Genomic DNA, 25,114 nt, shown 5'->3' with positions numbered 1-25,114 from the left:
ATGAGATTAGTTTTTGATACTCCACGCTGAAATCTGGTGGTTTATTACCGTCACCCTGTCCATTATTCTGCCTGTCCATAGATACACAATTCCTTTTGGGTCTTCGTCCGGCAAAAATTATTGTCGGATCTTTTTCTCATTCCTATGCATTGTTTGTAGTATTAAGAATATGCCTATTGGATGTCTGGGGGTGGATGGCTGAATGGTTAGCACGTGCGCGCTGTATCATAAGGTCTGTCACTGAGTCAACTGGCGTGGTTTCGAATCCCCGGTTGTACGTGACAAGGAGTAGGGTCGCCTGTCCAACCTCGTGGGTTTTCTCCGAGTCCTCCGGTTTCCTCTCACTGCTAAAGACCCCTACGCGCAAGCGAATTATTGAAATAAAATTAAACAATATGTTAGTCCCGAAATGACCTAATTTGTGTCGAGTGGACGTTAAACCCCATTTCTCTCACTCTCTCTCTCTTTTTCAGATAATTAACTTCAGAGTTATTGTCCTTTGTGACTTTCAATGTTCCTTTAGTCTCACTATCGGCTAAATGAATTATACAATCCGATTAAAGATACATTATGTTAGATTTAAATAAAAAAAAACCTAACCATTCTTGTTATAATATAATACCTCAAAATAGATAATGTAAAATGAAAATATTTAAAATTTCATTCAAATTACTTCATTCTGAAGCCAAGTTATTGCTGTTTGTAGTTTGGACAAGATGTGTGCATGGTGGTAACCAGGATACTGGTATATTCGAACTAAGCCTCACTTTCCCATTTTTAAATTAAATTTTAGTTAAAATCTCGAGTATCCGATGCCATCTAGAGTTGATTATAGTCTTGTAATGTTTTATGTTAATGTCTAATTAATAATTTAGATAACATTTCAGACCTAAAGAAAGACCTGCAATAGGCAGATTTAGTATGTTTAATATTGCACAATTAACACTTTCCGCTTAATCTATATATATCATGTTAGATTGCTTCATCGTTGTCCAGCAATCTATCTTTGTAATGAAATGAAATGAAATGAAATGGAGTTTAACGTCCTACTGTTCAGCTCCTAACCTGGGTTAATGAAGACGGGCATACGCCATACAGTGTGCTATGAGGGAAATTTTGCCCGGACAGCGGCACTAGTGCCTACTCTTATATCGAATTCCAACTGCCAAGGGATCTTTTACGTGCACGCCAATGTGTACACGGGACCTCGGTTTTTCGTCCCATCCGAACGACTAGACAGCTGTCCTTGTCAGCCCCTCCGTCCTGCATCACTGACAAGGGAGAACCACGCCGGAAAATCGGGATGGACACTATCTTTGTAAATAACGACCCAAACGTGTGAGGAAGGTACCGGAGGGAGGGGGGGGTGTTATCAAATAATTGAAACTAATCTCATGGTGACGTTTGTTATCGGGTGTTATCATATGATATCTATATCATCACATCGTGATCGCTTGCGAAATACACAGACGTCAAGTCCAGCGAAAATTACAAATTTCTAAATATATTCATGGGTCAAAGTTCAGCGAATATTGAGCAACATCTATTCTGTATATTGATCACTGACACCCCCCGATAAAACAGTGTGGGTTGAGTTTCGTAGAGTCATCAAAGTCGTATAGTTAATATTCTTTTTAAAACATGGATCCAAAGGTAAGTAGATGTAATCCTATTTTTGGTATTTTTTTGTATTTGGATATTAAAGTTCGCGTCCATTTAAGACATATATTTTCCAGTTAACCAATAATTTCCAATGGATTTAAAAGTGAAACGTGTGCACCAGATCACGCGGATTTCACACTACAATCCATCTCGTCGGCTACTTGACAATATTTTAGTTTTCTGATGAGCAGGAGGCGGGATTGTGCTTAGAAACACTCATGTGTAAGGAAGCAATTCGAACAATAATAATAATAACTCAAGAAATATGTAAATACCAAATACATGCCAAGTATAATGTCAAATTAAATGCCTTGAGTATAGAAATAGAAAGTTAGAAAATAAATTGCATTCTCCATAGAACCTTCGGGGGGGGGGGCGAATGGTTAACGCGTGCGCGTTTCATCACACGGTCTGTCATTGAGTCAAGTGGCGTGGCTTGTACGTGACGAGGAGTAGGGCCGCCAGTCCAATCTCGTGGGTTTTCTCCCCTTTCCACCCACTGCTAAAGACCCCTAAGCGTAAGCGAATTATTGAAATAAAATTGAACCATATGTTAGTCCCAATATGACCTAGTTTGTGCCGAGTCGAATGGTAATTCATGTGCCCTCTTCTATCCACTGTGAATAAGGTAAACAAATCTGTCCTTATCCGATCCCCAAACGGTGTGTTCCCACTTAGCCGGCAGACTGTTAATCCTTTGATTGATCTTAAAACTATAGTCTGTTTAAAAGTAGTCACTCAAGAACTGTTCACTAGTGTTCAGCGTTAATGAGCTCTTAATCCCTCTTACAAGTTCATTAACTTAATAAAACAAGAACAATCCTATGTCGAAATCACCATTTCACAGATATTATTTGGTGGTACCAAAAGGCCTCGAGTTAAGAAATATCGACAACTTGGTACAAGAATTGAACATTTGAAAACACAGTTATTAAATGGCTCTTTAAGTGTAAATCGGTATGGAACAAATATTTCCTATTTAGTGGGGCTGTAAAATGATTGTTATGTTGTAAGGCAGTTAATTTATAAATTAAATAATGCTATTTAATAAAAGTTAAATGTGTAAATTGTAATGCATTTTTATATGTGTAAATCATTTAATGTTATTTAATAAATATTAAATTTGTTAAAATCAATATATTTTTATATGTGTAAGCTATTTAATGTTATTTAATAAAAGTTAAATTTGTTAAAATCAATACAGTTTTAGTCTTAAAAAAGATATGGACTATAGTTTATAACACCATTGTTCTAGGATTAACTCTGGATTAGCGGCAAAATTTGACATCAAAGCCTGTCGGCTAAGTGAGAACACCCCCCCCCCCCCCCAAACTGATCCCACGTCTTTGTTTTATTTCAAACAATTAGTTTTGATTGGATTGTTTTTAAGTTGTTCCCAAAATGTCTTAATCCGATGTAACAGTTTGACTTGGAATTCTGACAAATTATTCAAGTGTGACCAATATTAAGAGTTCATAAAATACTTAAGGGCACTAGGCATTAAAATAATATTTTTTACGATATCTTGTAGTAAACTACATTAGGGACATGGCATAATATCTCAACAGATTTTAAAGGACAATATTGGTGTCTTTTGGTTTCCGAAGGAATTATTAGTGAGCAGAAATTCGCCCATGTATCTGTTATCACTCGTCTCTTTAGTTAGTTATATAGAAGGATAACTCGTGTTTTGCTTTTGCGTTCGTCACTTCCTTTCTCCAAAGCTTCATAACGCATCTCCCGTAGCAATGATCTGTGTGTTAAAATTATATCTGGAACGCGTTTAACCGGTTCTGTCACATATGTGATAATGACTGATACCAATATTGTCCTTTAAGTAGACTGCCAGTTCATATGGACAATGATTTCGCATTGTAATGTAATTTAACCCGAAGTGTTATCTTCAAGTGATAACATATTGAAGTATTTTATATTATGGAGGTCAGATACGCCCCCCTTACCAGTATTCTGATTCATGTCGATATACATGGGATCTTTTAAAACAATGAGGGAATGGGCAACAGGTAGAGCCACGGTCCTTCAATTAGTAAGGCACTGAATCACTAACCATTCCGATGTTGGCAGTGGTTCCGTGGCTAAGTGAGTAAGACGCTGGCTCGCTAGCCTGGAGGTCGGGTATTCGATCCCTTCATTGGCCGAGAAAGTTCATCCCGATTTTCCGGCGTGGTTCCACCTTTACTTGTCAATGATGCAGGATGGAGGGCCTGACAAGGACAGTTGTCTAGTCGTTCGGACAGGACGAAAAACTGAGGTCCCGTGTACACATTGGTGTGCACGTAAAAGATCCCTTGACAGTTGGAATTCGATATAAGAGTAGGCCGTAGTTCCGCGGCCCGGGCAAAATTTCCCTCATAGCACACTATGGTGTATGCCCGTCATCATTATGCCGATTGGGGTGGACTTTAACCCCGAGTTCTTTTCATTTCCTACGTAACATCCGTCAATAATTGGTGCATTGTTATACACTTTAAAATAAAAGCTATTCTTACCCAAAAAATCTAGACAACGCGTGCATGATACCTTGATACTATCCAAGAACATCAACCACCTGGTAACAGAGACATATGCATTCCAAGAACCACCACCCTGGCAAAATCCTATCTCGAAATCTGTGTCCCATCCACCTTAATCTATTTTCACGAATGTAAAACGAGTTTCCGATCCTTCTGGACGCGTAAACACACTTTCTTTGCCAGGCTCACAGATGGGACCTCTGGCGAGTCAACACCGGAATTCAAACCGGGGACATTCTGTCCGAGAATCTTTGCCGCTCATTTGCCACGCCTCGAAAAAACATGATATATCTGTTATCCAAATGCAAACATATTTTTTTAATACTAAGGAAATTGAATTAATATTCATAAGAATCTTTCTCTTTTTTTGTCTATTACAGTTTCAAGGTCAAGGTCAAGGTTACCCCCCTCCTCCAGCAGGAGCTTACCCACCTCCTCAGAATCAATATGGAGGTCCTCCACCGGGGTATGGCTATGACCAGCAGGTAAGTAAATTATAAAATGCATATTATTATCAACTATTATACCGTTCAGACGCTTATTTTCAAACCAGTTCAAAATCGCTGGGTTTTTTTTAAGACAGGATAGTGATGCGTTCAAAAATACTATTATCCAAGCCAATTTAACTATTCTGAATTCTTCGGTCGAAGGTTAGTTTAACTACGCATGGGTAGCTTCATATTCTTTATTTGGTTCTGGCACGCTTTCGATAACACTGGCACTGCATGACGCCGATATTTTCCCAGGAATGTAACTTACTGCGTACTGTGCATGCTCGAGGAGAGCTGGGGCTGGGATTTTTAAAACAACCCTTTCAGACGGCCCAGATGCACAGGTTTAAAATAAAAAACCTTCTCGAAGACAGATCGCGAGCTGGTGTTTTTAAACTGGTTTATTTGCCCCATATTTGCGTTCAGACGCTTAAATTAAACTGGTTTAACGATCCCCGGGGTTTTTAAACCAGTTAAACTTAAGCGTCTGAATGGGCTATATGTGACCTGCTGTGATATAATGATCACCCAAACGATGACAAGTATTATATGTTACAGAAGCATTATAGCTTTGGGTGTGCAGGAAGGGGGGGGGGGGGGTGATGGCCAAATGGTTAGCTCGCGCGCGTTGTATCATATGGTATGTCATTGAGTCAACGGGCGTGGTTTCGATTACCCAGTTGTACGTGACAAGAAGTATCATCGCCTGTCCAACCTCGTAGCTTTTCTCCGGGGTTCCTCCGGTTTCCACCCACTAGTAAAGACCCCTACGCGCATGCAAAATTATGAAATAAAATTGAACCATATTTTAGTCCCGAAATGACCTGGTTTGTGTCGAGTGGACGTTAGATTTGAATCTGATTAATTAATCCATCGCTGAGATTGTCATTTCAAGTCGTGTATTCACTTAACCTGAGATATTGCAATCTGTTTCACAGAGAATTACGAGTCCTCTAATATCTCTGTAAAAGATGACTGCCTTTAACACGTGTCGTCACAGCACGCGGCGTCAATTATTGGCTGAATGGCGCGTGCATTGTTTACATAAGACGTTACTGCTTCGGGCAGAATGCTGCCTTTTAGTCATTTTAATACCCATTTACACTAAATAGGAAATAATTTTAACTTACGTCAAACGTCTTTATTTATTTTTCTAATACACCCCCAAAAAATGTTTTAAAATTTAATTTGTCGGTGGAAAGAAGTTAATATTTGAGACTTATTAAGTCGCATTGATGTCATCCTTATCAGTGATTGTAGCGGCCTAGCGAATATTCACCGCTGTTCATTGTGATGATGTTGATATTATATTCAATATGCCGCACCACATATCACGATTTGCAGGACAACGCTTGTACGAGAGACAACAGATAGGGTAAGCCGTAAGGGGCTATTCAGTCATATGAATGTATCCTAGATAGGCTGAACGCCTTCACTGCTCTGTGGAGTTCTATAGCTGTTTGGGTTTTGTGACGGTATATTTTAAAATATAGTACTGTCGATTTCAATCACTCGGCTCAACTCTCTAATTAAACATACATTATGCAAGAGATAAATCTGTCTATTGCAAGTCTTTCTTTAGGCCTGAAATGTTATCTAAATTATTATTTAGACATTAATTAACTTATCCAGACCATAATCAACTCTCGATGTCATCGCTAGCCTGCGATATTTACTGGATTCTAATTCGATCCGATGCTCAACGCTCATTGATGATTAAATCACAAAGTGGATAATCGAGACTAAGTTTTTTTTTTATCGTACCGACTTTAGTAATGATGATCGAGGCTAGGCTTAAAAATTCAGTCGCTGAATTCTCGGTTCAGAGTGGATCAATTTGACGGAAATTCTCAGCAAATTCCCTTTACATTATCAAGTTTTTAACTATTATAGGAAGAACTGCCAACTCTTTATCTAATCTCCCATATTGTAGCTTTAACTATCTATCTTAAATTAATTTGACTTTATATTTCAGCATTCCGGCGTGGTTCCCCCTTGTCAGTGATGCAGGACGGAGGGCCTGACAAGGACAGCTGTCTAGTCCTTCGGATGAGACGAAAAACCGAGGTCCCGTGTATACATTGGAATGCACGTAAAAGATCCCTTGGCAGTTGGAATTCGATATAAGAGTAGGCGATAGTGCCGCTGCCCGGGCAAAATTTCCCTCATAGCACACTGTATGGCGTATGCCCGTCTTCATTAGCCCAGGTTAGGAGCAGAACAGTAGGACGTTAAACCCCATTTCATTTCATTTCATTTATATTTCAGCAATTAACCTATGCCAGTGATGTAGTTGTCATAAGTCAACAAACAAACAATAATTGTTCAAAGATTAATATTTGTATTCAATTCTTCTCTAACTTTATATTACAGCATGGACACCATGGTGGTAGTAATGTGGTTGTAGTTGGTCAGCCAAGTCATCAACATACAGTTATTGTAGAGAGGTTAATATTATAGTTTACTACAGCATTACCAAGATCAACAGCTATATCGATTTGTTAGGGCTAGCTCAATTTTTGTCAAGGTCGCTGAGATGTAAATAAGGTTAGGGCACGTGATTGTTGGCGAAATTGTAGGTTAGGTTTAAGAATTTGGGGGAAAGGTTGAGTCTCCACATAAGCACTGACCCAGGAGGATGAAAATTTAGTTCATAATTTAATCATGAAATGGATGATCGAGCCTGTTTTTTTTATCGTACAGACTTTAGTAATGATGATCGAGACTAGGCCAAAATTTCAATTTCTTAATTCTCGGTTCAGAGTGGATCAATTTGACTGAAATTTTCAGCAAATTGCCTTTACATTATCTAGTTTTTAACTATTATAGTGAGAACTGTCAGCTCTTTATCTGATCTCCCATAATGTATCTTTAAAGACATTTTATTTATTTCTATAACGTCTACTGTAAAATTTATATTTTATCTTTTTTACAGACAGGGAGTAAACCATGTGCTACATTTTTGTATCAGTCTGTTTTTCTGGCCCTGGGTTATCGTTTGGATCGTACTGGTGAGTGGTACCATCATTACCTAAGTACACGATATATTTCTGATATACGTCAATCACGGTACATTGGACAAAATAGCTGTCACTTGTAACTGTCTGGGGGGGGGGGGTGGCTGAATGGTTAGCGTGCGCGCGCTGTATCATAAAGTCTGTCATTGAGTCGACTGGCGTGGTTTCGAATCCCCGGTTGTACGTGGCAAGGAGTAGGGCCGCCTGTCCAACCTCGTGGGTTTTCTCCGGGTCCTCCGGTTTCTTCCCACTGCTAAAGACCCCTACGCGCAAGCGAATTATGTAAATAAAATTAAACCATATGTTAGACCCGAAATGACCTAGTTTGTGTCGAGTGGACGTAAACCCCATTTCTCTCTCTCTCTCACCATTACTGTAACAAATTTTCTTTATTTTTTTCCAGTGTATTACTGACAACCCTTAGTTAAAGAAAAAACGTAGAAATTGAAGAAAGTTTGAAATACTTGTGATTTAAAGCGAATTCAGCATCACTCAATATAATATTTGGTCAACTTGGTTCTCAGATATTTTTGTAGATTTTTCTTGCTTTACAAAAGTGAATAAGGATAAAACTAAAGGCCCATTAGAGTTAGTTCGTTATTTTTTTTATGGCCGCAATTTTTATGTGTCCAGACAAATTGTAAAAGACCCGAGCACTTAATATTCTAATGAAGATAACAGCCAACAACTACAAAATGACCCACTGCACCGGTTTGCAACACACCACAGTTACATAGTTCCATTTAAATATTTCACAGCAGCAGAAAATTATATATAACTTAAATGAATAGACGATATGGTGGCGCCTTTTAAACATGCATTATGGAAGATTAGATAAAAAGATGGCAGTTCTCACTATAATAGTTAAAATCTATATGATGTAATGGGAATATGCTGAAAATTTTAGTCAAATCGATCCACTCTTAGTCGAGAAAACCTTATTTTAACATCACTATAGCCTAGATTGTCATTGTTACCGCGGTCGCGATAATTAATAAAATTTTCGATTATCCAGTTTTGTGTTTAATCATCAACGGTCGTTGATCAGCAGATCGGATTCAAATCCATAGAAAATCGGATACATATAAGACGTCATCCAGAGTTGATTATGGTCTTTCCATGTTAACAAATGTCTAATTAATAGTTTCTATAACATTTCAGACCTAGACAAAGACTTGCAGTAGGTAGATTTATCTCTTGCATAATGTATGTTTAACTCATTGCTCGTGCACCATATTAAGTATGTTTTAGTCCATATGTTTATGAATTCACTGTTGAATTGAACAAACAACATGCTTAAACCTTTAAAATACTGAAATAATTTCAAAAAGAGAAAAAATGTAAAATAAGTAATTTATTATGTACAAATCTTTATTTGTTTTATTTATCTTGAATTATATAAATAATTTTTATATTTTGCTTTCATGAATTACATATTTTAAGGAGTTTTCAATATGGTCGATCTAAATTATAGCTAGACAAATAAAGGGTGGAGGGGCGGTAGATAATTTGCCAAAAATACAGACTAGAGGGAGGGGGGGTCCGTGGTGGCTCAGTGAGTAAGACGTTGGCTCGCTAACCTGAAGGTTCCGTGTTGGCCGAGAAAGTTCCTCGGAATTCGGGCGTGGCTCCTCCGTGTCAGTGGTACAAGACAGAGGGTCTGGCAGAGGACGACGTATAGTCGTTCGGATGAGACGGAAATCTGAGGAACCGTGTAAACATTAGTATGCACGTAAAAGATCCCTTGGCAATTGGAATTCGATATAACAGTAGGCTGTAGCGTCACTGTCCCGGCAATCGTGTTGTTCGTATCGAAACGTATCTCCGTGTACCAGATCGTGGACTCAATAGGGACAACCCTATCGCCCGACAGTGGGAACCTGCCAATAATTCTTACCTGTGCGTCATCCTGTACAAAGCTTTGGAAAATCAAAGTGGCCAGTGAAACATGTCTGATTACATGACTTGTATGTTCACTGATAATATCATTAATAAGGTAGGATTATAAAGAGTCACCGTTACCATAGTAATAATCGTATATTTAACGTGACCAATTAGTACGATATTAGCCAGATTTTGAGTGAAGTTTTAGGTCGGAGATTCTGATGATTGAGTACCTGTTTAAATAATGTGGTGAGAGATTGGGGTAGGGGTCATTACCAGTGGGAGGAAACCGGAAGCACCGGAGAAAACCCACGAGGTTGGACATGACTGAGAGGAGGGGGGGGGGTTAACATGTGTCATTTTGGGACTAACATGGTAAAACAGATCGGTGTTGGCCGAGAAAGTTCATTGGGATTTTCCGACGGTGTTTCCCCTTGTCAGTGGTGCCGGACAGCTGTCTAGGCGTTCGGGTTGTACATATTCGGGTGCACGTTGAAAATCAATATAAGAGTATATGCCGTAGCGCCGCTGTCCGGGCAAAATTTCCCTCATAGCACACTGTATGGCGTATGCTCGTATTCATGAGCCCAGTCGGAGCAGAACAGTAGGACATTAAACCTCGTGTCATTTCATTTTGGTAAACCAGAGGACCCGGTGTAAACCCACAAGGTTAGACATGCCACCATAAACAATACTTCACGTTATGGATCGATACCACGCCACGTGCCTCAATGACAGACCTTATGATCTAGTTGGACCATCATTACATATACAGGTGACATTTCTATGGAATACAATTACGTCACTCAGTAATAAGCAGTAATTGTATTCCATAGAAATGTCACCTGTATATTCCAGTTCAATTACTAAATGTCATTAAAACAATTCATCATTACATATATTAACACAAGGTCTTACTAATGATAAACGCCATTGAATTATTATGAAAAACAAATTTTATTTGCATATTTTAGATAAAAAATAAAATATATGCAAGGCGGTGGGATAATAATATAAAAATATTGCTTGTTATAATTATAAATACTGAAGCTTTATTTTCACAGACACAACAATAAAAAGAGTATACCGTAGTGTCGCTGTCCGGGCAAAATTTCCATCATAGCACCCTGTATGGCGTATGCCCGTCTTCGTTAAACCCCATTTCATTTCATTTAATTTATAAAAATGGTATTAATGGGGGGGGGGGTAACTATTGGACGGGCATGTGTAAAATATGAACAATGTATCCAAAAAAATACTTACTGGTAATGATATCCGAAATAATAATAAACAAAAACTAAACAATATAAAAGCTGTTCAAAGAAAATAACAATAAAAACTAAAGATGTATATTTATATCACCCTTTGACATGAAATTATGCCATCATTATGTCAGCCATTTTGTACAATTACAATCTGATTAAAAGACAGATTCTATTTTTTTTTTATAGTTCAAAATTTCGTTTTACTTGTCTTTACTACACTAGGATATGGAAGAGTTGTTATATAACATGCATTCTGGATGATGTGAGGGATTAGCTAATGAAACGGTCTGTTACGGCAAGTGATTGGTTAATCAAATTTCTGACGTCATGGGGTCAAAAGCCGTTCGTATGACCCTGACGCGACCTTTCAGTACAATCGGCCAGACCTTCATGTAGTGTAAGCTATCGAAAGTATAAAAAAACGAAACCAAATATGGATCTGAATATTAATGAGATTGGTATAAATATGATTATTGTAGGAAACATGTATTTTCAAGGCGCAATAAATAATACAAATATGATATGGACATGAAAAACAAATTAGAAAGAAGGCTTGGTGAGATATTGTAATGAATGGCATATCTTGTCATGAAATAGTTCAGTTTATGCTCTACCTGATGTACTTGTGATGATATAGGAGTAACTGTAATCCACTGTGGTTAGATCTGTTTAATAAGGCCAACTTCAAGCTTGGTCAAAGGTCACGAGATGTAAACAGGGCTAGCGCCAACCCCAACCCTAACCCTGGACCTAGCCCCAATGCTTAACCTACAATCTCGAAAACAATCACGTGCCTTAACCTTATTTACATCTCAGCGACCTGTGACAGTCTTTCTCAACGTACGCAGCTACAGCCAAGTGTTTTCTCGTTTACGAAGGGTACCAATTTAACCCAGTGACTGGGGCTTAATCTATTTGTTAAGGTCGGCTCAAGTTTTGTCAAGGTCGCTGAGATGTAAATAAGGTTAGGACATTATACTGTGTATTCACTCAATAAAAAATATGCAAGCCATAAACATTTCAACAGTAGACAGTGTCCATCAATAAAATATGAAAGTCATGAACATTTCAACAGTAGAGAGTTTCCATCAATAAAATATAAAAGTCATGAACATTTCAACAGTAGAGAGTTTCCATCAATAAAATATAAAAGTCATAAACAATTCAACAGTGTCCATCAATAAAATATGAAAGTCATGAACATTTCAACAGTAGACAGTGTCCATCAATAAAATATGAAAGCCATAAACATTTCAAAAGTTCAACAGTGTCCATCAATAAAATATGAAAGTCATGAACAGTTCAACAGTGTCCATCAATAAAATATGAAAGCCATGGACATTTTAACAGTGTCCATCAATAAAATATGAAAGCCATGGACATTTTAACAGTAAATTATCAAATATATACCCGTAATTATGTTCATGATGTAAATATCATGTTGTTTTATACTTTAGTATTTCTCCATAATAAAAATAATGATTGAGTTTATTACCCGTAGTCATTTTAATTGTAGTTTAATAGATTTTTTAAGTTTCATAAACTGTTTATAACAACCCCCTTGTATAATATTAAAATTATTTGTTGTAAATTCGCCCGGGTAATGAGAGAAACTGGGCTCGCGATGACTATGTACCAGACAACGAAATTGTAACTCCCTAACACCGATGGGGAAGACGGCGGCACCACTGGACCCCTGGCAAGTTGGGGCCGTGTGGCAAATAATTGGTTTACCCTCAGAAGTTTTATGAATATATGGGCGAAAGTTTCCAAATGATACCCTCTTCTCTTTACCGTGTGGGTGGGAAACTACGAAACATGGGATGGGGCGACTTTCGTCATAAGCACCCAATTGTTCATATCTATTAAAGACAGACCGAATGTAATCAGGAATCAAATTGTAGTCTGGACATTTGATATATTTTTTATTATTCGTCTTACAGAGCTCTGCATCAAAAGTTTTCTTTTCCCCTCGAGAAAATGTAACTTGACAACGAGCGCTTTTCAAATCAATATCCGTTAACTCGTCATTGTCGTCAAGCAATTCCAAGAAGTAGCGATCTACCACTTTTATGACATAAGCATCAAAATCAAATGTCTTCTCCATGTAAAAAAGCTGCGTTTTCGCAATAAAGTCGCTAACCTCACAAATCTCCAATTCCGAAAGAAATTCTTCGATTTGTGTAGTCATTTCGAATGTAGATATACTGATATCTTGGTCTGTATCTTCGGAAACTAAAGCTGTCCATTTAGTTTCCAAAATGCCTTCTCTGTCGTTTCTGTCATATTGGAATCGTATTTTACATGATTTAATCTGATGTGACGAATTTATAACATGATGGTTGGTACAAAGATAAAACTGATTCCAGAATTTTATGACAAAGCCTGTCCCGCAGTGATCCCCTAGTTCGTTATGCTGAAGAAGTTCGATATGCACGGTTCTCTTTCCCACCAGTTTAATGAAATTAAGCATATTTGTATTCCGGATCTGTTCGGGAATATCCGTCATGGTAAGGCTAGAGAAGTTAAAAAATAGACCGTGGCCTGGGTTTTTCGTACATGATTCCTCTGTGCCACATCGGAGTGCTTCCCGAAAAGAGCTTCGTTGTGTTTCGGTTAATACACTGCTTGCTGACATATTAAGGGAACTGGTTAATGTCGCTTCGTCACGTTTTGATCTGAAAAAAAAATTCAAGTATACAAATTAAACCCCAAGATGTGACAAATGAACGCTAAAAGTGTTGTCTGAAAATTCCCGCTCGAAATACAAAGCAAGAAAAATGTAAATTATTTTTCAGCCAGTTTGATAGATTGATTTAAAGATACAGTATGCGTTATTAGATAAAGAGCTGACAGTTCTCGCTATAAAAGTTAAAAACTAGATAATGTAAAGGGAATTTGGTGAAGATTTCAGTCAAATTGATCAACCCTGAACCTAGTATTTAGTGATTCAATTTTGGGCCTAGCCTCGATCATCATTACTATAGTCGGTACGATAAAAGACATAGTCTCGATTATCCATTTTTTTTATTTAATCAGCAGCAGCAGGCCGGGCTCTAATCCAGTAAATATCGCAGGTTAGCGACGACATCAAGAGTTGATTATGGTCTGGATAAGTTAATTAATGTCTAATCAATAATTTAGATAAGATTTCAGGCCTAAAGAAAGACCTGCAATAGACAGATTTAGCTCTTGGATAATATATGTTTAAATGGCGAACTGTTCTAATCAAGATAAAATCTCGAGTTTCCGATGCCATCGAGAGTTGATTATGTTCTTGTTTTGTTAATTAATGTCTAATTAATAGTTTATGTAACATTTCAGGCCTACAGAAAGACCTGCAATAGGCAGATTTAGCTCTTGAATGATGTTTAAGTTGTTTATAAGCTGAGATATTGGTAGACATAGGGGTTAGCCTAGCGAAAAAATGATTCAAGATGACAGCCATAATAAAATTTAAAACTCTTTTTTATTAAAGATGCATTCCCACAAAATTACTTATCGACTTGCAATTTTGGTATCGAACTAGAGAAAAATACCGGATTCCCTGAAATACGCCCATGGAGCGCGCACAGGATTAGAGACAGATTCTGAGACTAAACTATGGAAAAAGAAGTGGGCAGGGGATAATCCTTAAATAGATTTTTGTATAGCTTTGGGTATTTCCTCACGAATACAATGTTTTGGGAGGGATTGGAATCGAATTTTTGAATATATTCATTATAAATGGCACTCGAAAGCATTCTGGCGCGCAATTCGTGCGTCAATTTTAAAATTTTCACAGTGTTTTAAATATTAGAAGCCCATCTTTTCAAGGTAAGACAACAACATCAATACTGAATTAAATTGGCCAATTGGGTGATATTGAGTTAAAAAAAAAACTTGCCTCCTTTAATAAAATAAATTGCAATACACTATGATAGAATTATATTTGGAATACATTTAACCAGTTCTATCACATAATATTGGCTGACACCAACGTCCTTTAAATTGTTACAACTATGGATACGGCAAACGCACCTTGCGCGTTACTGAAATTGAAAATGAAATGAAATAAAATGAAATGGGGTTTAACGTCCTACTGTTTTGCTCCGAACTGGGCTAATGAAGACGGGCATACGCCATACAGTGTGCTATGAGGGAAATTTTGCCCGGACAGCGGCACTACGGCCTACTCTTATATCGAATTCCAACTGTCAAGGAATTTATACGTGCACGCCAATGTGTACACGGGACCTCGGTTTTTCGTCTCATCCTTGCCAGGCCCTCCGTCCTGCATGTTACTGAAATTAATTTATAGGAATCCTTATTGATACGAGAGACACCAAAATACTAGACATATTTACACCATGTTTAACTTGTATTCTTAGAATGGCATTTAGCGACTGAACATTATATAACACACCACAGTTCTATGGATAACAATCAAGCATACAAATTTACATATGAGAAAAATGTGAAAGGTGCCTCCAACAATAATAACAGACAATTATGACACCCTGGCTTAATTGTTTACTCAGTGCATAGGCGTAGGAGCTCAAAGTAATTCAGGGGGGGGGGGCATAAGAGAAAATTGCCCGAAATCAATACCGTTTTTTCGGGCATACCTATCATAAGAGAGCTTCGGGCATATTTTCGGGCATGCAGTGGACAAGAAAAAGACGAGAAAATACTTTTCGGGCAGTGTGGATCTCATAGAAATAAGTTAGTTATATTTTTTCTCCAAACATTAATAGAAAAAAAAGGTCGTCGAATTTTTCATTGCCCGAAAATAAATTTTGCCCACCCCCGGCTCCTACGCCTATGACTCAGTTTGAGTATAATGATAACACATTATATATCACACTGATCATTTCGCTAGGCCTCTACAATCACTGATAAGGATGACATTGATGCGACTTAAAGAGCCACAAATATTAACTTTTTTCCTGCGAAAAATTAAATTCTAAAACATTTTATTTATGAATTGGAAAAATAAATAAAGGCGTTTGACGTATTTGTAGGTAAAAATTATTTCCTATTTAGTGAAAATGGGTATTTAAATGACTAAAAGGCAGCATTCCGCCCGAAGCAGTAACGTCTTATGTAAACAATGCACGCGCCATTCTGCCAATGATTGACGCCGTGTGCTGTGACGGCACGTGTTAAGGCAGTCATCTTTGACAGAGATGTATTACTAGACTCGTAATTCTCTGTGAAACAGATTGATAATATATAGTTACCAATGATTCAAGCATAGTTAAATGGACAATAAAATAAAATGAAATGAAATGTTGTTTAATGGCACGTGAGCTCCAACCGGGCTATATTGCGCCAAACATATGGTGAATCTAAAGAGACAAATTAAAACAATATCACATAAATGAATTTATATATGTAAATAAAAGCAAATATCACAGAAAATGTATTAATTAAAAATAAATATAACAAATCTTTTACATATATAAATATTTAAAAACGATATACATGATTAAATATATACAATTAAAATTGAGAATAAAAGTTTGTCACTTTTAAAAATGTTAGCACTTTATCATATAGCTCCGGTTGAGCAAATAGCTGACGTACTGACTGGCAACGGTAGTATTTAGATCTAATATACTTGAGATGTTTGCACTCAATCAAGATGTGTTTCACTGTCAACGGAACATGACAGTGAACACATTCTGGTTGAGGCTCTCGCTTCAAAATGAAAATGTGAGTTAAAAAGGTATGACCAATTCGAGAGCGACACAAAACAACTTCATCGCTCCTGTTGGTTCTCCTAGGAGAGGCTTAATGTGATGAAGTTTGTTTGTGCCTGCAAGATCCCAAGACCGTTGCCAGCGGCCATATATAAAAGAATTAATGGGGATTTAAAATCGGTGAATGATAAAAGGAATTTTGATATGGGAAGATCTAAAGCAGACTTGGTAGCTAAGTCTGCCTGATCATTCCCTTTAATATCAACGTGACTGGGGAGCCAGCAAAGGACTGTGTCCTTGCCGATAAACTCGTGTGATAGTAGCAGACGATACATGTCTGCTACTAATGGGTGTACAAGCTGTTTATTGTTTATTGCTTGTAAAGAGGACAGAGAATCAGTAAATATAACGTGTTTTAAAATAGAAGATGATTGAATGAACTCCAAAGCCTGAAAGATGGCCTGAAGTTCAGCAGTAAATGTGGAAGCAGCAGGTGGAAGTCTGACAGAAACGATTCCAGATGGTGTGACAGTAGCCGAAGCTACCCGATCACCATCCTTGGAACCATCTGTGTAAATCGGAGCATAATCACCATATTTAGACCTCAGCTCTCGAAAGAGAGACTGAAACACCGTGGAACTAGTATCTTTCTTTTTGTTTTTCGTTAGATCTAAATCGATCTTTGGAGGCGATATAGTCCAGGGTGGAGAACTAAACAAAGGGGAATTCGCAATACTGTCATGACTGATGCCGGCCTCTGACAAAAGGGGTTGGATGCGAATACCGAATGATGGAATAACATTAGTTCTCAGTAAATATAGATGTTCATGATAGGGTCTAAATATGGTGTTAAATGAAATATGATGAGGCAGAGATGCAATTTTTGTAGCATACTGCAGTGCAAGTTTATCACGTCTGTCGTGCAATGAGGGCTCGTGTGCCTCGACGTATAAACTCTGCACTGGAGATGTGCGAAATGCTCCTAAACTGATTCTAAGTCCTTGGTTGTGTATGGTGTCAAGCTCTTTGAGATAAGACTCGCGGGCTGACCCATACACAATACACCCATAGTCGAGTTTGGATCTTATTAATGTTCGATATAATCTGAGCAAGACCTTACGGTCTGCTCCCCAGTCAGTGTTTGATAAGACTCTCAATATGTTGAGGGCTTTCAGACATTTCTTCTTGGGTGTTTTTATATGAGGGATAAATGATAATTTCTTATCAAATATCAAACCCAAGAATTTCGTTTCATCTACAACTGGAATGGGACTACCATCCAGCGTAAGCTCCGGATCAGGATGTAAACCCCTTCTTTGACAGAAGTGCATGCACACAGTCTTGGATTTCGAAAATCGAAATCCAAATCCATTGTCAGTTGCCCATTGTTGAATATAATTTAAGCAAAGCTGCAACTGACGTTCGATTGTCTGCATGCTTGTCGATCCGTAACACATCTTAACGTCATCAACATAAAGAGAGCCGTCGACCCCGCGTTTAAGGCACGTCGGTATCGTATTTATTTTGATAGAAAAAAGTGTGGGAGACAATATACTTCCCTGGGGAACTCCCATTTCCTGGGGAAATGGGTCAGAGAATATTGATCCCAAACGTACCTTAAACGACCTATCTTCTAAGAAGTTTTTAATGAAGATAGGTAAGCGACCCCGCAGACCGAGGTTATGCAGGTCGCGCATGATACCATATTTCCATGTGGTATCATATGCTTTCTCCAGATCAAAAAATATAGCAACTAAATGTTGTTTCTTGATGAAAGCATCCCTGACAAGCGTTTCAAATCTAACGAGATGATCAAGAGTGCTCCTTTGGGACCGAAATCCACATTGGAGGTTTGTAATGAGGTTGTTGGACTCAAGGTACCAAACAAGCCTTCGATTGATCAATCTCTCCATGGTTTTGCAAATGCAGCTAGTTAAAGCGATCGGGCGATAATTGGTAGGATTCGTAGGATCTTTACCCGGTTTAGGGATGGGAATTATTATGGCTTCATGCCACGAAGGAGGGAAATTCCCATCAACCCAAATCCGGTTAAAAAGATCTAGTAGTATTAAGAGGGTAGAAAAAGGTAAATGTTTTAAAATCTGGTAGTGAATTTCATCTGGACCAGTTGCAGTATCACGAGCTCGTTTAAGAGAATCACGGAGTTCAGCAATTGAAAACGTAACATTATAACATTCATCATTACGGGACTTGAAGTTAAGTCGCCTTTTCTCCTGCTGATGTTTAATGCCCTGAAAGGCATCAGAGGAGAAATTGGATGATGAATTGAAGGAGAAAGTACTGGCCAGAGAATTAGCGATATCAGGAAATGTTGTTAGGGTGGAATTATCAACATTTAGATGGTTAACTGATAATGCACTACTTTTACCTTTAATTCTACGAATCCTATCCCATACCGATTTGGAAGTGGTACGGGAATTGATCCTTGAGACATAACACTGCCATGAAGATTTCCTTGCTTGGCGTATGGTTCTACGGGCCTTCGCCCGGACCATTTGGTATGCAGCAATATTCTCCATGGATGGGTGATTCTCAAGGCGTCTTAAAATCCGATCACGCTCTTTAAGTGCGGATTTGCAATCGTTATTATACCATGGTTTATTGAAACGGTTTGGCTCAGTCGTGGTCTTTGGAATGGCCTGCTCAGCTACATCTTGAAGAATTGAAGTGAATAAGGCCATGGGCTCATCTGCATCTTCTATCAAAAGAGAAGAGACACAAAGATTCAAAAAGAGCCCAATCTGCCTTATGCAACGTCCACCTCTGAGGTCTTTCAACCGGAGAGGGACCATTATTATCTATCAAGACCGGAGAGCAAATGGTGAGATCGAGGGAAGAAAAGGAAGCTGTGGCAGGATGTAGATAAGTAGGCGAGTCGTCATTTAATAAACACAAATTATTAATAGTAATGAAGTCCGCTATTTGTTTACCTCTGTGGTTATCATCCGGACTACCCCAGAGTGAATGATGACCATTGAAATCTCCCGTAATTATAAACGGGAGAGGAAGTTGCGCAATAAGGTCATCAAGACCTCTGTGGTTCAGATGTAAACTTGGTGGAAGATATACAGAGTAAAGTGTGATGGGAATATGTAGAGTCACCCTAACTGCAACTGCCTGTAAAGGCGAGTTGAGGGCGACTTTACTCTGCGGAATGTTTCCATTAAGGAAAATGGAAACACCACCGTGTGCTCTACCATCACCATTAGCAAAATGGTGATATGCAACAAAATGTCTGAGTGATAAGACATCTGAATTCTTTAAAAAAAAAAAATTCTTGTAAACAAATAGCTAAGGGGTTAATTTTTTGAATTAAGATTTGAACTTCATTAAAATTTGGTTTAAGACCACGACAATTCCATTGAATAATGGAATTAGCCATTTTCAGGGAGGTTTAACAGGACTTCTATGATGTTGTTTGGGGTCATGTACTTCAACAACAACATCCATTAGATTGTCCTGTATCCCGAACATGTTATAGGTTCCGACAGGATCCTCGTCACCCATCCTACTACGGAAGGTATTTAATTTTCGAGGAACGTCTTTATCAGAATGTTTCTTGATCTTATTGGTTTTGGGTGGAGTAGGGGGCACAATCTCCTCTATCTCAGTCTCCCCAGACTTATTAACAGCCTGAGTGCCGAGAGATTTATTTACAGGTTTAGGTGGAACAATAGGTTTTTGTTTAGACGAGGAATCTTCTGTCTCAGCTGGAAATTCAGCAGGTGTTTGGCAAGCAATGGAAGTGGTCTTCGGCTTCACTGCATTTGCAAAAGACATTGCAAATGTTGGGGTTGCAGCCTCTACCAGCTTCCTTGTTTCAGGATATGGTATGTTTTTTTCTGTTTTCACCTGCTGAACTTGTTTTTCTTTCTTTCATATTGGGCACTCTCTAGAATAAGCAAAATGAGGCCCTTTGCAGTTAATACAATGGTGGTCGAGTTGACAAGATGTACTTTCGTGACCATCTTGTCCACATCGAGCACACATCGCTTACCCCTTGCACACGTTTTACTGTGTCCAAAGCGTTGACAATGAAAGCAACGCAATGGATTTGGGATGTAAGGGGTAACTGGAATGGCAAGAAAACCAGCTTTAATCATCCTAGGAAGATCTGGTTTATCAAAGGTCAGGGTATAGTTGTTGGTTTGGATAATGTTACCATTACGTCTGATGGAAATACGTTTGACGTATGTAACACCTTCTGAGGCGAGATTTTCAAGCATATCTTCCTCACAGCTGCCCTCTAAGTCTTGAGACCGAATAACACCTCTTGATGAATTTAGAGAGTTATACGGTGCAACTTTGATAGGAATGTTAACTACAGTCTTTGATTTTAATAATGAAGTAGCATGTGATTCTTTAGCACATTCCACTAACAAAGTACCATTTCTCATTTTCTTGACGCTTTTGGGCTCACCAGCCAAGCCAGCAAGACCTTTAGCAATCAAAAAAGGAGATGTTTTACTAAGATTGATATCGTTAGTACTTTGTATGACCAGAAATCTAGGCCAGGTTCGGGAAGTTTTTATTGGTAATGGTTCTAATTCCTCGGTCGACATACGTTTGGTAGCACGAGTCTTCTTGGTTTGAGAAGCCATTTGATTGATTGAAAAGATTCATCCCTGCCTGCTCTCCAACCACCAAAGGGTTGCAATCTCAATGCAGGCAACTGCGCGGATATCCAGCGCATGCGCCCTACGAGGACAGACAGGGAAAAACCTAGATAAAGTAAAGGTTTAAAATTAAATACGTACGGCCATTTACGCGATAGTCCTATACAATGGGCCACCATAAGCATCTAAAAATAGCAGTAGTCACTGCTAATTTTAGATCTTACAGCATACAGAGAGCTATTTTAGACAGACTGCACACTGGGTCATTCCGCAAATCTCTATCTAAATCTATTTGTTATGGTCACTGAGATCCAAATAAGATTAGGGCACGTGATTGTTGGGGAGATTGTAGACTATAGAGTTTGGGTAAGCATTGGGGCTAGGTCTAGGGTTAGGGTTAAGGTTAGGATTAGCGCTAGCCATGTTTACATCTCGTGACATATGACGAAAAATAGAGCTGGGATTATCATTTAACCCTAACCGCAAATCCCGTCATAGTCTACAACACACGGCTATAAAACTGACAATTGATAACCTCCAAATTGATAACCTAATATTTAGACTATGCACAGACAATAGTCATTAAAAACGATAGAGAAAGGTTCAATAAACACTGACAATTAAATTACCTGTACGGCGTCGCTTGTAACTGTAGTGTCACAGTAGTTCATGTTCCCCTACTAATCCGTGCGTTACTTCCAAGTCCTATTCTCTTACCGATCCGTAATTAATTGCCAGTTATTTGATTAGTAGAAGTAAAGATTTCAACGACAACAGACGTCTTGTTGTTTCTGCTCCTCTACTCGCCGCTGTCTCGGCTAGAATAGCTAGTATCTTTGTCGTGCCAATTAACTAGACCTGAGCCTCTAGAATAACATCGACACGGCATCACATAACTGCTTCCATGATCGAAAACTCAAAAAGGGTAATCCCCGGATAAATCCATTTGTTAAGGTCAGCTCAAGTTTTGTCAAGGTCGTTGAGATTTAAATAAGGTTAGAGCACGTGATTGTTGACGAGATCGTAGGTTAGGGTTAGGGTAAGCATTAAGGTTAGGGTTAGGGTTGATATTAGCGCTAGTCCTATTTACATCTTGTGACCTATGACGAAAAATTGAGCTGGCCTTATCATTTCGCACTAAACGGTAATGCCCACTTTCCGGAAATTACACCTAGAAGCGACACCTAGATGAAATGATTTTTACGGAACCCCTTAAGTGCAATATTCTACTCTTATATTTATTTCGTTTAAACAAAACATTAATGGTTAAACGACTCGTGCGTCTCTCTCGATTTCGAAATGCGGCGGGTCTTGAAGTTCTTAACATATCTTTTTTTTCTTCTTCTAAAAGTTGGGATTTTTCCACTGGGTAATGAACTAATGAACACTATCGATTTTCCACCTACAGTCCTAGAGTTACTGCGTCAAGCTCCGTCGCATTTCGAAAACTTTGTGAGCACGATAGATACCACAATTGTTGGGTGGGGGGGGGGGGGTAACATTTTATTTTCAACGTATTAAAGGGCCAATCCCGATTATATTTTGGAGAATCCAACAGCGTAATTTTGTGTTAAAATCCTTTACCTTAGAGCCGAGCAACTAAATCAATATTCGTGATACGTTTTCAAACAACTTAAACCCGTCAGTCTGCATCTAGAAATGGAGACCAGTGTCCCAAGCTGTATTATGCGGTGTCTGGATCAAACCAGACGTTTATTTTATAAAAATAACGTGTAGCGGAAATTTATCTTTCGTTATCAAGTACATCACATGGGCCATTCACTGTATATACCTCTAAAGGAACGGTAATCGATTATCAGGTTACCCAACGAAGCAATTGACCCAAAATCTTAAAAGGGTTACCTGTCCGGATAAGCAATTTTGACGTTCACGTCCGCACGACTCAGTATTTTGTGCTGAAATTATGAGACAAGGTAAATAAACCCCCCCCCCCCTCTCTCTCTCTCTCTCTCTCTCTCTAATCTCCGACAAAGCCCCTTTTAACGAGGTAAAATATTTCGTTTAAACGAAATAATCAGTTCGTTAAAACAAAATAATTAATTCTATTTAACGAAATAACTAATTCGTTTAACCGAAATAATATTTCGTATTAACAATATATTTCGTTTAAACGATAGACAGTGTAATTAAATGAAATAATATTTGAGTGGAATCTTACACTTAATAAGCTCCATGGATTGTAAATCAATCCCTCGTGTTGTTTTAATATATTACTTAAAGTCTTCAGCTTGAAACCATTAAACAACATAAAATGCAGACACTCGCACGTGCTTTGCAATGAAATACGTCACGTTTTAATACGTTTTAAATTATTGCATGAACAGTTCAATTTAATCTATGACATGTGTGAACTATAAATCACTGTCTGATTTTTCGTTCATATGTCAGTTTAATTTTATACTTAATTACGACGAACACTGTTTATGATAAAAGTTTATTAAATAGTTGAAAGTTCACATTGTATGTCATTCCAAAATGGCTAATGCACAGGTAAACGTTAGATTCTTTCCAAACTCGAGAGGTACTCGAAGCCTTGTTTATGATAATTATAAGTTTAGTGTTAAGACAAGAAGAGGAGCCATCATTCACTGGAAGCGAACTGTTCGTGAATGCCCTGCTACTTCCAATACCAGGAATGACCTGGTTACTACCTACAGAAACATCCATAATCATCAAGCTGATCCAGCCAAATTAAAGTTGACATGTTTTTATCAGCAATGAAAGAATCGGTTAAATACTAAATTTGTAAATAAAATAACTTGTATGTAAAGTAGTTAATATTGATATAAAAATATATATGTACATGCTAAATTTGTTAATAAAATAACTTTTATGTAAAGTGGTTAATATTGATATGAAAAAGACTATAGTTTTAACACCATTGTTACCCTAATTAGTACTGGTCCAATGAGTTTACCTGGAAAACAATAGCTGCTGGGAAAGTGAGAACACCCCCAAAATTTTCCCCCTAAAACTCGGAGAGTCGGCGATATGGGAATGAACCGGATGTACTATAATGGTTGTATTCACTGTTGAACTTGTCTGCGATATCACCCTTGGTGGAAGTGCACGTAAAACCCCACGAAAGAAAGAGAGAGAAAAATGGGGTTTAACATCCACTCGACACAAACTAGGTCATTTCTGGACTATTATTATTATTATTATTTCAATAATAATTATTATTTCAATAATTCGCTTGCTCGTAGGGGTCTTTAGCAGTGGGAGGACCCGGAGAAAACCCACGAGGTTGGACAGGCGACCTACTCTTTGTCACGTACAACCGGGGAATCGAAACCCCGCCAGTTGACTCAATGACCGACCGCATGATACAGCTCAGCGCGCACGTGCTAACCATTCGGCCATCCAACCCCCACGAAAGAAAGAACGAACATTTTTGATCATTGCTTGATAAATATACCTGTAAGAGTATTGAAACGTTGCATGTAATAAACCAAGAAGTAGTCAATCTATAAAGTTGGGTTATTATGAATATTATACATCTACTTATAAATGTCATTTATTTGTTAATTAGACTAGAAAGAGGGACAGAGAGGGGTGGAGTTTAACATCCACTCGAAAGAAGTGTACCAGGTCATTTCGGCACTAATATATGGTTCAATTTTATTTCAATAATTCGCTTGCGCGTAGGGGTCTTTAGCAGTTGGAGGAAACCGGAGGACCCGGAGAAAACCCACGAGGATGGACAGGCGACCGGGGAATCGAAACCACGCCAGTTGTTGACTCAATGACAGACCTTATATGATAGACCGCGCACACGTTTACCATTCGGCCATCCAACCTCGCTAATTAGATTAGTGTTACCTGTTTGTATATAATCTTCTGTAACATGTTTGATTGTATCATTGCTTGATAAAGGTAAGAGTATCGATTGAAACGTTGCAGTTAATAAACCTGGTGA

At 38.2% G+C, this 25,114-nt stretch overlaps 1 protein-coding gene and 1 long non-coding RNA gene across 3 annotated transcripts; one reads left to right on the top strand and one right to left on the bottom strand.

Moving 5' to 3' along the window:
* Positions 1-1,219: 1,219 nt before the first annotated feature.
* On the top strand, positions 1,220-9,133 carry LOC126808578 (uncharacterized). Its single transcript, XR_007674677.2, has 5 exons — positions 1,220-1,653; positions 4,577-4,681; positions 7,061-7,134; positions 7,623-7,698; positions 8,108-9,133. It is a non-coding gene; the product is annotated as an uncharacterized LOC126808578 (long non-coding RNA).
* A 1,430-nt stretch (positions 9,134-10,563) lies between these two features.
* Positions 10,564-22,338, bottom strand: LOC126808544 (uncharacterized). 2 transcript variants are annotated; one of them, XM_050533382.2, is made up of 3 exons: positions 21,804-22,338; positions 14,740-14,884; positions 10,564-13,531 (listed from the first exon to the last, which is right to left on the bottom strand). In XM_050533382.2, exon 3 carries the CDS (start codon positions 13,489-13,491, stop codon positions 12,355-12,357), a length of 1,137 nt encoding a protein of 378 aa, XP_050389339.2. In that variant the 5' UTR covers positions 13,492-13,531; positions 14,740-14,884; positions 21,804-22,338; the 3' UTR covers positions 10,564-12,354. The 2 variants fall into 2 exon arrangements, with proteins under 2 accessions (XP_050389339.2, XP_050389338.2); XM_050533381.2 differs by lacking the exon at positions 14,740-14,884.
* Between the last annotated feature and the right edge of the window lie 2,776 nt (positions 22,339-25,114).

This window comes from Patella vulgata, chromosome 1, assembly GCF_932274485.2.
Source record: "Patella vulgata chromosome 1, xgPatVulg1.2, whole genome shotgun sequence".
NCBI classification, from domain to species: Eukaryota; Metazoa; Mollusca; class Gastropoda; family Patellidae; genus Patella; species Patella vulgata.
Note: the sequence above shows the minus strand (reverse complement) of the source record. Positions and strands in the feature narration are given on the sequence as shown.